This window comes from Tiliqua scincoides, chromosome 1, assembly GCF_035046505.1.
Source record: "Tiliqua scincoides isolate rTilSci1 chromosome 1, rTilSci1.hap2, whole genome shotgun sequence".
In the NCBI taxonomy this organism is placed as follows: domain Eukaryota; kingdom Metazoa; phylum Chordata; class Lepidosauria; order Squamata; family Scincidae; genus Tiliqua; species Tiliqua scincoides.
Window position 1 is genome coordinate 180,917,342 of NC_089821.1, and position 16,156 is coordinate 180,933,497.

At 46.2% G+C, this 16,156-nt stretch overlaps 1 protein-coding gene across 2 annotated transcripts in view; it reads left to right on the forward strand.

Moving 5' to 3' along the window:
* The first annotated feature begins 12,774 nt into the window (after positions 1–12,774).
* BCKDHB (branched chain keto acid dehydrogenase E1 subunit beta) overlaps positions 12,775–16,156 on the forward strand; it is a 63,616-nt gene continuing 60,234 nt past the window's right edge. For both annotated transcript variants that reach the window (XM_066612467.1, XM_066612468.1), the window contains exons 1-3: positions 12,775–12,948; positions 14,941–15,018; positions 15,376–15,444. In XM_066612467.1, the coding sequence (XP_066468564.1) occupies positions 12,822–12,948; positions 14,941–15,018; positions 15,376–15,444 (274 nt within the window). In that variant the 5' untranslated portion in view covers positions 12,775–12,821. The remainder of the gene's footprint in view (positions 12,949–14,940; positions 15,019–15,375; positions 15,445–16,156) is intronic.

The window sequence follows — 16,156 nt, forward strand, 5'->3', positions numbered from 1 at the left end:
TTGGCAGCGCAAAGAGGGCATTAACCATTTGGCCCCACCATGGTACCAATCCAAGTCAGGACCCCATGCCCACCACACACACACACACACACACACACACACACCTGCTGTCTGACCAGGGAGAAAAGCTTTCATTAGTGCCAATAAACATTCTTTTTGATTAAAAAGCAGCCAGAGGAGTGAGTGATCTGAGTTGGGACCATGGTGGGGGGGGGGGAAGCATCAAAGCCATGATTCCAATCTAGATAGTCTCCACATGTGCTATTTAAAGAAGAATACAGAGCTGCACTGCACACACAAAGTAATGTGCGACCTGATCAGTAAAATTGCCTTCACACCTCCTCTTTTTCCTGGGGGCTTAAAAAAAATTAAAGCACGCTTTCTCCTCCTGATCTATGTAACCTGCTTTTAAAAAGCAGTAATTGTTTACAAGGCTAGTGATGAGTGTTGGCCAAAGAGATCTCATAACTCCTGGTTGGTCTCTGGCCTTCATGCTTGTAAGCACCGGTTGGGTAGCCCAATCCTTTCTCTGGTGGGGCCACTAGATGCAGCAGAACCAAAATGGTTACTGCTCTATCCTGCAGCTCCAAGGAGGCCGAAGGAGGTCTCCTCAGGGTAAGGGAACATTTATCCCCTTCGCCCAAGTAAGGCCACAGGCCCCACAATGGGGCTACTCAAGTCTGCACCAGCTGTTTTACTGGTGCAGACTAGAGAATCTTTGTATCAGGCTTTGCAGCCTAATACAGAGGATAGGATCTGGTGGAGGAGGCCTCTGGCAGTCCCACCCCCCTCCTGGGCTGGTTCCTCTCCCTGCCCTCCCTCCACCCTGGAATGCCTTCCCTCTGTCCCAAAAGTCCACACCGCTGCCTGGTGCTCTTACCTTGTTCCATGTGGCCACACAGCATCCTCTATCCGGCACTGGGCCCAGCACCGACTGGAGCTGGGCCGTTGCTGACAATCCCTACTCTGAGGGTGCCATAAACATGTTTTGGGTCCTAAAAGTCCTTACTGAGCACCATCGTTTCTGTTGTTCCTCCATATGCAACATGACCCAGCCCCTCATGTGCTAATTAAGTGGGTTATATGGTAGTGTATTTTAAGCTTTGACATTTGAAAAAGGATGTTGTTCTTGCTTCACAGTTAATTTAGTTCAGTATGTGCTTTATTTCTGCTCTTGAATGCCCCTCATGCAATGAATTTGCCTTTAATTTTCACATAAATATCAGGGTGTAAATTTTCAGATTTACACATCGTCATACATCATCTCCATGCATAAATAAAAAATACAACCTGAACGTTACAACATTGCTGGTTGTTATTGTTTCCACCTGTTTTATTAGAGAAAGGGCTGAACTCGGCAATAATTTTAGTCTTCAGGCAGTTAAATGCATGAATGCAAATACCGAACAAATCTAAGCGCAAATCTAATACAGTATGTAAACAGCAGTGTTTATAGTTTTCACCTCTTCCTGTGACCTGTTCCAGCTCCTGCCTAGCTCCTGCTTAAATATACATTTCCTTTTCACTGGTAACATAAAAACAGCACTTCAGGTTGCTGACCTTAGCCTACACTATGCATTCTATGAATCAAAGGGCCTGGGCTCAAGTCGCATCTGACAAATAAAATCAAACATCAAATACACAAATTCAGCACCAGATCCAGCTCAACAATCTTTCTACCGGGCAACTGTACTAAGGACTTATGGCCCAATCCTATCGACTGTTTACAACTGTGGAACTCATGTTCCACTGTCATAAATGCTGGGATGCAGCCATAAATGCTAAGCTGCTGCCGAACACATCGGAACCGCTGGCGCTAATGGGTGACAGCTCTATGCATCTGCCACAATGGACCGGGCTGTGCCAGAGCCGGTAAGGTGGCAGTGGGGACAGGCTGTAGGTGGTTTGGGAGAAGTTTGGGCTGGGGAAGATGGAGCCAGTTTGTGTGCTGGAGGAAGGTGGATCCTGGTGGCAACAGTGTGTGCTGGGATGCTGCAGTGGCATACCTAGGGGTAGTATTGGGGGCAAATGCCCCGGTTGCCAGGCTTAGGGTGGTGGTGCTGCGATTTGCTCCCCCCCGCATCATTTTTTGCTGTGGTCAGGAACCGCAGCAACAGTGGCTGCAGGAGCCTTCTTCTCCTCCCCTTTAAAGAAAGGGGTGATTTCAGAGAAGGTGTGCACCGCTTATAGTTCTGATGGAACCTTTCATGCAGCTTAGCAGTGATGGCCCATTGGAGCCTGGGCTGCCTCCTTCCTCCCCCCTTTTTTCTCAAAAGGGGAAAGTAGGAGGTGGCACGGAAGTAACTATGGTGATGATGATGTCACCACAATTACTTCCTGGTCAGGGAGGCGGCAAATAGGGAAAAGTACCAGGACTGCCACTGGGATGCTGTCCTCTTTTTTGCAGTCCAACATGCACCTTCCTTTCCTCTGAATTATGCAAGCAAAATAGGTGATGTGAGTTTGAGAAGACCCATAGGCCACTAGGCCTATAATTTTTTTTTTTGCTAACCTCTCTCTGGTCCATTTTATCTCTCTCCCACCCCCCCCCCCCCATAGCATGCAGCACACATTGCATGCTACGGACTAGCAGGGGATAGGATTCAGCTATTAGTTTATTTTTGATGGTTTTGATGGTATCTAATCCTTGCTGTAAGCTGCACTGAGTACATTTTGTAATCAGAAAGGTATACAAATCCACTCTGTTTAAAATGTGAACCATGGTTTGGAGGCATTGATGAGTTGGATGTGAATCAAGTAGTTGAAATGTAACCAGACATGACCAAAGTACCATCAGGAGAATCAATCCAGGAAGGGGAGCTCAGCCTATTGTTGAAGGGGTTGCACTCCCTCTGGAGTGTAGGTGTGCAGCTTGGGGCTGCTCCTGGTCCTGACCTTGCTCCTAGAGGAGTAGGTGGAAGTTGTGGCAAGGAGCAATTTTGCCCAACTTCAACAGGTATGCCAACTGTAGTCTTTTCTTGGGAAAGCAGATCTGGCCACAGGCACCCTTGCCTTGGTCACATCTCAGTTGGTTTGCAATGTGCTATATTGGCACATATAGCACATATTATTATTGCAATGTGCTATATGTGGGACTCTCTTTCAAAAGGACATGGAAACTACAAGAGGTTCAGAATGCTGTGACTAGTTTGCTTAAGGGGGCTACATGGAGAGAGCATTTTACTCCCATCCTGCAGAAATTACACTGGCTCCCCATCTGTTGCTGGGTCCAATTCAAGGTGCTGGGCATTACCATTATTCTACACAGTTTGGCCCTCAGTACCTTAAAGGGCCATCTTCTGCTGTATGAATCTACCCATCCATTAAGAGTGTCACAGAAAGTTATGCTTTGTATGTAATCACTGAGCAAGGCTGAGCTGAATGCTGGACAGAGCCTTCTCCTGGTTACAGAATGCCCTGCCTCAGGTAGATTGAGGAGCCCCAATCCTGTCTCTTTGTAAAAAGTGTCTGTTCTACCAAGCTTTTGGCTTTTTAATGTCTATTTTAAATCTGATGTTATTGTAAATAGTTTTATATATTTTTAGATTTTGTTAGCCACCTTGATACTATTTGCGAAAGGCAGACTAAAAATCAATGAACACATCAATTGTGGTGGATAGGAATAATTCACCTTACTCGGAAAGCACTATGTGTATGTATTGCGGCATTGGCTTGCCTTGGAGTGCAATCCGATATACACGTTATCCAGGAAGAAAGCCCATTGGATTTAATGGGGCTTACTTCTGAGAAGATAAGAATAGGCTTGTACTTGTTACTCAGCTAGTACAGTCTACTATTATGACCTCTGTAACTTGCATGACCACCCATGCTTTAGATGTGACACATCCAGACAACTTCCAGACAATAATACCCAACCAGAACCTGTGAGCACACTGGATTTTAAGCCACTCTACTCATGAGATGTGATTTCACAGATATGCTTCCTTGTAATTTTAGAAAGTACTTCTAAATCAGGAAGAAAGCGCTGACTCCATTCTCTTGCCCTTTTATTTATTAATTTTTTGCTAGAAAGTAATTGTAAGAACATAATTTGATTCCCATAGTCTCCAGTGTTGTCAAGCAAACAGAACAAAGCTTTCCATGGGTGGAGCAACAAGCAATGAAAACAGTGCTGGTGGTCAGTTTAAAATAACTCTCATAAAAGAAAAATGTTTGGAGTGCTGCAGATTGTCAATACCAAGTGATTTAACTAAAAAGAATGTACAAGCCACACAGGCTGGGAAGTCTGCAAGAAAATACAATAGGCATAAGATTTTACAGGGAACTGTAAAATGTTTCTTAGAAATCCTGCGAAGAATCAAAAGTAATGGTAGAAACTGAACATAAGCTTTGGCCCTGGCCCTCCAAGAAAAAAATTGGCAATTTTACCTCTGATGGATATATCCAGATGGTCTTTTGGATCAGTGCAATGATTTGATTTCCTGAACAAGTTGCACATCTAGTTGTGTGGCTAGATAGTGGTGTAGAGTGCCCCTTCTGACACCTGAGGCTGTGACTGTCCACATCACCTCACCCCCCCCCCCCCAGAAGTGCCTGATCTGGAAATAATTGCAGTGACATGATGACAGCATCACCAGCTACTTCCAGGTTACAGTGTTGTTGGGAGCAGCTGCACGCCACTCTGACCAGCTGACGTGCTCAGCCGCTCAGAGCAGCGTGCAACTGCTTCCAGTGCCCACGGGAGGGGTGTGCAGGAGAAGGTACTGCAGTGGTGAGGACGCATCCTCTAACCCTAATCCTCCCCTCCTCCAACATGCCCTCCCGACACCCTCTCCCAGCCCCCACGCTAACCAGTACAACCTTACCTGTGCTGGTTGGCACTGGGAAGGGATGTAGTGCTGGCAGGTTGGCACAGGCTGATGCTGCTGGCTCATGAGTAGCTGCAAATGTTAGTACCCAGTGCAGGGACGGCTGTGCTGACTCAACAAAGTGTTCGGATTGTGCTGTTAAACTCACACACAAATACACACTGCTGTTTTTACTGAGTAGACTACACAGGTAAGTCATATACAAACAGTGAAATGTTCTGATGCAAAGGGCTGGACTGCTGGACAGTGAAGGTTGAAATCCTATGCACACTTACCTGGAAGTAATCTTTATCAAACTCACAGCCCAATCCTAACTTGTATTGGAAGAGGCAGGCCAGCTGCCTGTATCCAGCATGGAGCTGGGGTTGGCTGCCGTGCAACTCTAAGTAAGGGGAATTAATTCCCTAACCGCATGTTGCATGGCAGCTGTCCCAATGAGGCTACTCGGATCTGTGCCACCAAAATCAGTGGTGCATATCCAAGGATCTGGGTGTAAGGCCAGGCTGCTTGGTAGGGTGGTTAGAATCTGGCCAAAGTGCCAGATCATGGTATCACCCCCCCCCCCCGCCGGGGCCAGTCCATCCACTGCTGCCTGCCCTTCCCCTGCCCTAGGATATCCCTGTTCCACCCTCCTCAAACCCCTGAGGTGGTCTAGGGAGGCTGGCATGAAACCTTTTTTGGTCAGCACAGAGTATATATCTGGCCTCCATGGGCGGGTGTGCATCCTTGCATCGGCCCAGCCAAACCACAAGTTGACGCAGACGTGCCTTATAGCACATTTGTGACAGTACTGGGCTGGTGCAAGTGACTTGTGCTCAGGACTGCGCTCTTAGTGGCACTTACTTTCAATACTGTAAATACGAGTACTATAAATGTATATAAGCTTGTGCTGCACAGCTGAGAAAACTGCTTTTGTTGTGGGGAACTGACTATGGCTTACCCAGCCACTTGAGAAGACATTGCCACCATTTTGGAACTTACTAAGCTCTAAGTTTTTAAGTGTCTGCAAGTTTATGGAGATAGTTAATTTATGCTGTTAAGCATACCTAAAAGATGATTTAGGAAAACAAGAGAGACTTGTTTAAATTGGCCCTCTTTATTTATGGCATCACTCCCTGTCCTAGATTATTAAAACTATCCTAGCAGTTTGATTATAGTTTATTGATTGTCTTTCACATAGTAATTTTTTCTCATGCAAAACAATTTATTAAGGGAGACAAAATTACCAGAAATTTAGAACAGCTGTCAAAAATATTAAGTGATATAATTTAATATATGCACATAGTGATTTACACTGTCATTATAAACATGTATGTGGAAATACATGTCATTGAATTCAACGAGATTTATTTCCAAGAGAAGGAATGGCGTAATTAGGATCTGTATTATCACTGATGCTTTTGAATGTGTTCCTAAATTATGCTGAGTAAGGGGTGAGTAGTGAGGTGGCCAGGTTTGAGGGCGACACCCAGTTATTCAGAGTGGTGAAAACCAAAATGAATTATAACGAGTGCTAAAAGGAAGAACTTCAATATATATTTTTGCAGGGTACCTGTTGCTGGAAACCCAAAACAATTATTTGTTTTTCTATTTATTTACAAAATTTATATTTCACTTTCTCTCCCTGCGGGCACTCAAAGCAGCTCATAACAAACAGAAACTCTCTGAGTGGGGTAGTATAACATGAACAGTGGCATTTTTAGGCACTGTTAACATCCCTGCTTGCTTTACAAATGGACAGCTGTGTACGTATTTAGCTGTTCTCAGGCACTTTGTGATCCTGAAATAAGACTGAAGCAAGGTACATTGCAGGATTGTTGTAGACCATTCTCTTTCAGTCTGCAATTCACTGGTTCATAACGAACAAGGGGTTGTTACACTGGGAGGGAAGCAGAGGCATGTACTGAGTGCTGGCTAATACATTGTGCACACTGATTGACTTGGGCAATGGTTGCAGCAGTGAGACCCCAACTTCACTTGTTTCTTGGGAAACATCCTTGCAAGAAACCAGGGCTAGAAAATACATCTTATCAAAAAGTGTTTCCTGTTAGGGGAACCTTGCTTCCTTGGTTGAAAACTGGAGGTGCAGAACATGGGGAAGAACTCCCCTATGAGAATTGGGGAAATCATATGACATGGGCACATCACTTAGTTTCCTGCCCTCAGAGGGGCAAAGCCTCAGAGGAAAGCTCCCACACTGTTCGCTACAAGGGCTCCTGGAATTCCTACAGCCAGGAAGTCTGCTAGAGGTTGATTGGCAATGCAGGAAAAGGAACTAGCATGGCTTCCACTATGACGAAAGCCCTGCAGGGTGTTGCTTGCTTCCCTGCCTCTTGTCAGGGACTCCCTAGCTGAAAATGTGTTCTGCCTGCCACAACTGAGGAAAGATGTTCAAAGCTGTGACCAGGGCCAGGGATATCATTAGGACAATGAGACAGACCTCAGGGGGCACAGTACTAATCTTCGAGGGACAAGCATTTATACAAATTAGGGCGCAATCCTACCCTGCACTGGAACAGGCAAGCCAGGAGGCTAGCGCTGTATCCAGTGCAGGATAGGGGCCAAAAGCAGCTCAGCCAGAGGCAAGGGGAAACCCTTTCCCTTACCTCTGGGAAAGGCGTCCTTTCCCCTATGGGTCTCCTTGGACTTGCACCACCTCCTGAAGGTGGGGGTTGGATGTAAACCATGTAAAAATGCAACTTCAATAAATGCAACTGGAAAATACAATAAAAAAATATTTTTTAATTTTAAGTTCAATTCCACAGCATACATAAAATGTACCATGTGTGCAAATTCACTAGAGAAGTTAATGACATTAGGAATCATTAATGGAACAAAAAGAAGGGACAGGCAAAGAATGCACTGGTTTTATACCATCATAAGAACATAAGAACAGCCCCACTGGATCAGGCCATAGGCCCATCTAGTCCAGCTTCCTGTATCTCACAGCGGCCCACCAAATGCCCCAGGGAGCACATCAGATAACAAGAGACCTCATCCTGGTGCCCTCCCTTGCATCTGGCATTCTGACATAACCCATTTCTAAAATCAGGAGGTTGCGTATACACACCATGGCTTGTACCCCGTAATGGATTTTTCCTCCAGAAACTTGTTCAATCCCCTTTTAAAGGCGTCCAGGCCAGTCGCCATCACCACATCCTGTGGCAAAGAGTTCCACAGACCAACCACACGCTGAGTAAAGAAATATTTTCTTTGGTCTGTCTTAACTCTCCCAACACTCAATTTTAGTGGATGTCCCCTGGTTCTGGTGTTATGTGAGAGTGTAAAGAGCATCACCCTATCCACTCTGTCCATCCCCTGCATAATTTTGTATGTCTCAATCATGTCCCCCCTCAGGCGTCTCTTTTCTAGGCTGAAGAGGCCCAAACGCCGTAGCCTTTCCTCATAAGGAAGGTGCCCCAGCCCCGTAATCATCTTAGTCGCTCTCTTTTGCACCTTTTCCATTTCCACTATGTCTTTTTTGAGATGAGATTTGTAACAAATCAGATACAAAGATGAACATTCAACAACTAAAAGAAGCCATGCTTGATAGGGCAGCATGGAGAGCTCCCGCCTATAAAAGTCACCAAGAGTCTGACACAACTGAATGGATAACACACACACACACACACACACACACACAGGCGAGCCTCTGTATCTGCAGATCAGGTACCCATGAATTCAATTATCTGTGGATTGTGGGGGGGGGGGAGGGCTGTGCCCCCTGTGCTGATTCCATTACCTTAGTTTTCATGTACTAGTGCTGGAAGCACAGCCCAATCCTGAGCTGCCTAGTGCCCAGAGGAGCAGTGGCCCCAAAATGGCTGCTGCTGTATCCTTTGGACACTAGGCAGCTGCTGGAGTCCCCTCAGGGCACAGGGATATTCATTCCCTTCCTTTAGGTAAGGGCGTAGGCCTTCAATGGGGCTACTCAAGTTGTGCTGGCTATTTTGCTGGTGCAGAGCTGAGAGTCCTCATTTTAGGCCATAAGGCCAACACAAGGTTCAGGATACAGCGGAGCAGAGCTCCAGCTATCCTGCTCCCTTCTGTCCCAGTTCTTCCCCCTCCCCACTCTCCCCCAGCCCTTCCCCACCCCAACTCACTTGTCCACTGCCCAGAGCTCTTCCTGTGCTCCAGGCAGCAGGCTTCCAACTGGCACTGAGCTGGCACCAGTTCTGATGCTGCACTCAGAAACACAAAAACTAAGGTAATGGAATGGGTATAGGGGGGCATGTGGAGGCTGCTTCAGTATTTGAATAGTGTCCCTTGTATCCACGATTTACATATCCGTGGTGCGTGTACATGCGTGCGTGTGTGTGCATAAGCAGTTAGCCTTGCTTAGGGCAAAAAAATAGCCTGGCACCAGCCCTGAGTGTGCTTCAATGATGCCCGGAGAGTGGACAAATTGCAGATCTGTTCTTCCCGGGAGTCTGACTCAGGGTTGGGTATCCCCAGAAGCCTTTTTCTTTCTAATATTAAATTTTGACGACTTGGTGGGTCATGACTCCATGGTGAATATTCTTTAGCCCAGCTCCAGGGGTCTGGGAAGGCAGTTCACACGTCCAACTGCATCTTTCTTTGGGGTATCAGGCGGTAGAGATGGTGGACTTTCTGACAGGCTTGGGATTTCATTGCCTGCCAAAGATGAAGTGTTACTCAAAGAGCAGAGTGAGTCCAAGGATGTTTTTAACAAACGAGATGGACACAAAGATATAGCAGGCATTAGAAGTTCAACTCACTGATGAGCAGAAATGAGGCAGAGCTGAACAGGTGCATACACACTCCCAAAGAACCTATAAACTATGCCATGAGATGTGCAATGGGGCTCATCACTCCACATAGAGGGCAGATATCAGGGCTGATGTAACCACAGAAGGAATCAAAACATGAGAGGCATAATGATTCTAAGATGTCATATTCCCCCACACCTACAAGGAAAGCTGGGTCTAAGATTGATGCTATGGGATGAGCGCAGTGAAAAAGGGCAGTGGCTGCCACTTCCCTCAAGCAGCCTTCTTCTTCTTTCTGTAGTCATTCTTGTAGAACATGTTGCTGTAGTTTATGATAGTAGACCAGGGGTGTCCAAAGTTTTTGGCAGGAGGGCCACATCATCTCTCTGACACTGTGTCGGGGGCCGGGAAAGAAAAGAGTTAATTTACATTTACAATTTGAATAAATTTACATAATTTTACATAAAAGAATATATTAAAGATGAATTTACATGAATGAATGAAGGTCTTGCAATAGCTCAAGGCCTATAAAAGGCCTTGCATAAAGCAAGACTGGCCTTTCCTTTCCTTTGCTGCTGCTGCTGCATCACAGACGTGAAACAGTAAGCAGTGGAGGGAGCCCTCATCCCACAGTTCATGCGAGAGGTCAAACAGTCGCCCTCACACCGAGAGCAGTTGCGTTGGACCAGTGCAGGCTCCAACAAATCTGCGGAGGGCCAGAGGCCCATTGGAGAATGGGGGCTCCCTGAGGGCCGCATTGAGAGGCCTCGAGGGCCACAAGTGGCCCCAGGGCCGGGGTTTGGGAACCTCTGTAGTAGACCAATATTATTGGAAAGATGAGACAAAAGACCATGTGAACTGAGGTGAGAAAGCGAAGAAACTAGAGGACACTCCATCCACTTTCTATGAGGTCTTTGACTAAGAGAGAGGCTTCTCACCAGTCCATATCTCTTTCTTTGTTGAGTGCCTGGTTGTGGGGCCACAAGCCTGTTATACAAACAGGAAAAGAATAAAACATTGAGGACATGTGGAGAGGCAGGATATTTGGACTTCATTTATTTTGAATTCATATGTCATTTTTCAGTTACAGACTGCCACACATATTTCACTGCTGCTAAATACTTAAAGGATTTCCCAGATTTGGGGGCTACTTTTCTTTTGGGGGGAGGTTTTCTCAAGGAGGCTTCCTTCCATGTAGGCTCTCTAACTTTGGGTGATGGCAGTGTGAGCTACGTTTTTACATCCACTCCCAGTTAAAAGGGTGAAGCAGGGAGATAAGTGTTAGTCATTGACTGCTAGATGCTCCACTTGCCCGGCCCTTCTCCATTCACTTACACATGTGAACAGTCCTAGGGTCTGAACCTGAGGAGTTCTGGCAACCCTCCATCATGGTCCTCAGGTCCAGGCCAAAAAACTAGTACTTGCATTCAGAAGAGAAGCACTTGTGAAGAGGTACAGTTCCTTCTTCTTGGGTGAGGTACTGACAGACCTTTTGAGGAGACCCCTAAGTCTGACCAGGACTCATCTTTCCTCCCACACTGAAGCCTTTCTCTTACCCAAGAGTGGTAAACCAAGCTGAAAGACAGTGAAGAGAAACAGAAGCAAGAGCTGCTCCAGCCCTGCAACGAAGTCATGGTAGGGCATGTCCATCACAAGCACAAACATGCTGCTGCCTTGAGACCAAAGAACAAGAACTGCTTGGGCAGTTTCTGGACCAGACCTAGACTCTCCTTGGAAAAACCTTTGATAGCACAAGGAGCCTAGCCCTGATGAGCTCCTTTGTGATGAAAACACAGCAGACTTCACGATTAGGCAGGAGCATCACACCAAAGCTGTTGGAAAAAAGTATAGAAATAAATATTTCTATAACTAAATGATTATGGAATCAATAATAATTCACTCCCTAGTGAATGCACACTCTTTGGTAACCCTGCTTTTGTTGATGTACAATGTACAAAATGGGTCTTAGAGCAGCTTAGATGTTGAGCATTTGTCTTAGTTGCATTTTACAAGAAGTTACATTTGTATTAGGAGGGCTTATGAAAGGGGGTTGCAGGGGGTGATTTGTACCTGGGCCCAGGGTCAAAAAGGGGGCCCAGGAACCAAAGGAGAGGGCCAAAAATTTTTTCTGGGATCTTACATTTTCCAATCTCATTAGGGCACAAGATAGAGGAGTGCAGGGGGTACATCGTACCTGGGTCAAAAAGGGACCTGGGAGCCAATAGAGAGTAACTTGACATTTCCTGGGATCTCAGAAAATGTTTGCATATACAACATTGTGTGAAGACTAAAATTCACTGGACTAGATGGGTCTGTGTCCAGATCCAGCAGGGCTCTTCTTATGTTCAGCTGACGAGGATGGCCCCAGGGTGCAGGTCTCTTGTTGTCTTGTGTGCTCCCTGGGGCATTTGCTGGGCCACTGTGAGATACAGGAAGCTGGACTAGATGGGCCTATGGCCTGATCTTACGTTCTTATGAAAATACGTTCGTAATAAAAAATAATTTAAGAAATTTGGGAGTGGCCCTTAGAAATGTACCCCACATCTATGACAGATGGCTTATAAACAAATATTCTTTCTAGATCTCCTTTTTTAAAAGTCTGGTAAACTTAGGTCGGTCCCTATAGAGTGGCATTTTAAAAAGTGGGTCCCAGTGCTAAAAGGTTTGGGAACCACTGGCTTGGAGCACTGGCCCCCCCCATGTTGATAGTCCTGTCCCCCACATTACAAGGCTGCCAAAAGCCACTCTGTTAGCATCAGACCAACTTAGCATTGAGAAGCCCATGTCTACTCAGAAGTAAGTCCCATTATAGTCAATGGGGCTTACTCCCAGGTAAGTGTGGATGATTGCAGCCCAAGTCAAAGGAAATGAAGCCTGAAATAGAAACGGAGGGAGCTCTTCTTTGCTGCCACGCTGCAATGAGCAGCTTTACAATCCTGAATGGCTCTGTTGTTTCCTATGGGCAGCAATGACTTCTACCTCGGTTGAGATCTATGTATGAAAAAAGAAGTTTCTCCAATGAAAACCTGGAAACCTCCCACGAGCAATTCAGGTGGGTGACTCTGTTTTTCTTCTGTAGTCTTTGCAGTCTTCTAACACAACCTTCACGACCCGCCCCGGTGGGGAGGATTTTGATTGGTCCTCCTGGAAACTCACTTCAAAGCCAATGAGAGCGCCCGGTTCAGGGTTCCACCCCCCCACGTGCTCGCGTTCCGTGTCACTGAACAACACGGCGCGCGGAGGTTTGCTGGCTGGGGTGGACATGGCGCTTGCCGGACTCGCGCGGTGCAGAGTGGCGTTCTCGAGACCTCGTCTCGTGGCGGGCTCCCCGCCTCTCCGGCACGCGGCCCACTTCACTTTCCAGCCGGACCCGGAGCCCACCCAGTATGGTGAGAGCTGCACCGCCAAGACGTGCGCTCCCTTATGTGCTCCGGCTGCCCTTGTGCGTCCACAGGTGGTGGTGCAGCAAGACCCCCAGATGCACAAGGCGTGTGCATGCACTTGTACACGTGTCAAGAGGAGGTTCTGTTGTGAGCATGGCTGTGTTCACGTGAGCAGGGGGCAGGAAGGTTAAAGCATGGTTCTGAAGGGGGTGGTGCATCTGCAGTGTGCATTTGACCCTCATTAGTGTCTACCCCCATGCTCAGCCAGTGGTACGGGTACCACCACTGGTACTTGAGGTGGTGCCTGGTGGTTTTGGCAGGACCCCTGGACACCTGCTGCCCTGCAGAGAGACCAGGAATGCAATGCAGCCAGCACCTGTAGGAGGCTTGGCTTGGTGGGCAGAGCTCCAAAGCCATGCTTTTCCATGCTCCACCCTGATCCTTTTGTTGGTGTTTGTTGTGTCGCATCTGGCCTCCCAACCCAGAAGTAACTGGCAATGAGGTCATCACCACTTACCTCCATTGGTAATTTGAACAGGTGGACCTTGTGAAGTGGTACAGAGGAGGACAAACCTGGAGAACTGGAGGAGTGACTATTTTGTTTAAAAATAGTTTAACCCCTTTACCATTTGGGATGGTGGGAAGAATGCAGCAGGAGGCGTCCAATGGTATTAGCAGCAGCAGAAGAACCACCACATGCTGGCTGAAACTTGTCCTGTTTACTTGTTATCTTCTGGGGTGGTGTATTTGGTTCTGGGCTGGACTGCTGAAGCACCAGACAGGTTCCAGCTGTCTGCAGCTGTGGAACATCCACAGAGGGCCTTGCCATCACCCTCCACCTTGTGCTTGAGGGAGGAGAGCAGTAGTGGTAGCAACACAGGGGTAGTGGGGACAACAGAGGAACCACCATAGTTTGATGGAAACATGCCATCTCTTCCTGATTATGGGAAGAAATCCTTACCTTTGTGAGAAATCTGCCCTGTAGTGGATGCTCCTTCTCCCCTGCGGCTGCCCTCAGATTGCCCCCCCTCAAGCTTTGGATCCCAAGAGCATTAAATGAAGGGAGGGGGTTATGCCACATGCTCTCCTCCTCCTGGCTCATGGAGGATTTTGCAGTGTTCTTAGGTGGGATCAGGTAGTTTGGGTTCCAATGGCTTCTGCTGTTACCCTTCAGCCTCATCATCGGTGCACTGGCTTCCTTTGTAGTCTCTGGTGCCTTGCACCCTTTCCTGTCCAGCTCCCTTAAGCCCAGGTGTGATCCCTGATTGAGCCCAGTTGTTCCTTCCTTCACTTGTGTCTCTGCCTTCCAGCCTTGGAAGCATTTGGAATGCTGGCATGAGAATGCCGGAGAGTTTGAGAACCACTAGTGTAAGGGATTGAGGGCCCACTTGATCTCCAATACCTTGTGTTCCACTGTGGACCTCTGGAATGAAGAAATGACCAAAGCAGTGGGTCAATCATTCCTGGGTGACCTCTTCCCAGTTGTGGAGCCCAAACATATCCCTACTTTTCCAAGGAGCTATGGGCAATGAAATGGCTTGGCAGGAATGTTGAGCAACAGTGGTGAAAATCTCACAAGGAGTCTGATTGACCATGGGCTAGAGCTCATGCTAGAACCGATTCCATGGAAGTGAAGGCAGTGAAAAAGTCTCTTTTTCTCTGCCATCATCACATCTGTGGGGAATTGTCCTGTGAAACCATTCAGAGTTGTTGGGAATCTTCTCCATCTGATTACCCAGGGAAGAGAGGAGGATAATTTAGTTGCCTGTTGTGATCAGCATGCCAATTACTTCTCAGGTAAGATTGAGTGTGTTCAGCACAACTTGAATTCCACGCTGATGGAGTTAATGTTAACTGAGAAGTAATTGGCATGCTGATTGGTGGGCAGCTCTTGGGTTATGAGAAGTGATGAAGATTGTGCTAAGCGTGCATGTTAAAAACCAATTATTTCAAGAATTTTGAATTTAATATTATCTTTGTTTAAATTTTTTTGTACAGGCCAGACACAGAAAATGAATCTTTTCCAGTCTATAACAAGTGCCTTGGATAATGCCTTGTCTAAAGACCCAACTGCAGGTATAACTTTATAACTTGGAATAGGAAGGGTGTTTCTTCATTTCTCTAATGGGGCTTTTAAGCTCAGAATAAAACTTCAAAAGAACAGAGGAAGCAACCTGATAGCACAACAGTTCTTTTGTAAGATTACTTCAGAGTGTTGAAAGGTTGCATTGCAACTGATAGAAGACGCTTGGTTGGGCTCCTGGCATTTTTTAATGAAGGTTGTTTAATAGATTTTCATTGCATTTAATATTGTAGAATAAAAGTATGCAGTGTAATGGGAACTGTGAGGTTCAACATGAGATTAGTAGTTATTATCAACCTGTTTTGCTTTCTTTAGCAATTATTTATTTGTTCCTTATTTTACACTTGTAGTCATATTTGGTGAAGATGTATCCTTTGGTGGAGTCTTCAGGTGCACTGTTGGCTTAAGAGACAAATATGGTGAGTTCATAGCTTATGTATTAGATTGTTAATGTTTCACTTTCCCTTCTTGATTCTAAATAGAAAAATGCATTGAGAGGTCAATCAAATATTTGATTTTTTGTTATAAGTTGCTCATTCTACCTAGTCAAGGTGATCAGAAGGTTCAGTGTAGCTAGCCAGCTCCAAATATCAAAAATATAGACTAATTCACTAATGAAATTGGCTTGCTTTAAGAAGGTTACTGAAAATGGTTTATTGTGTTGCCCAAGGCTGGTCCACCCATGAGGCCGACTGAAGCAGTCGCCTAAGCGGGGGCGTCTGTCTTGTTTTACTTACTTGCCTTTTTGCCACTCTTTCTTCTTTCACTCCTTGGATTGGAAAAGAAAGAGAAATTGAGAAGAGGAAATGTGGTGAGGATTAGAGTGCTGAGCTAGAATATTAGAGAGTGGGAGAAGCAAAGACTAGCACATCATTGGGCAAGGGGGGCAGCATTTGAAATGCCACCTCAGGCATTGGGAGGTCTTGGGCTGGCCCTGGTGCCACCTCATTTTTCAGGCTCTGTGACACTGTTTCACTCTCAACATTCATTGGCATTTATGTATGCTTTATACAAGATTGTTTATCCTCTGTATCAGTGAATGCCAATTTTGATGTTTAAAAATTTATACCAAATATATGGGATTGTTGAATGTACATGTGTTTTCTAAAACCAGTTTAATGAAAAATTTGG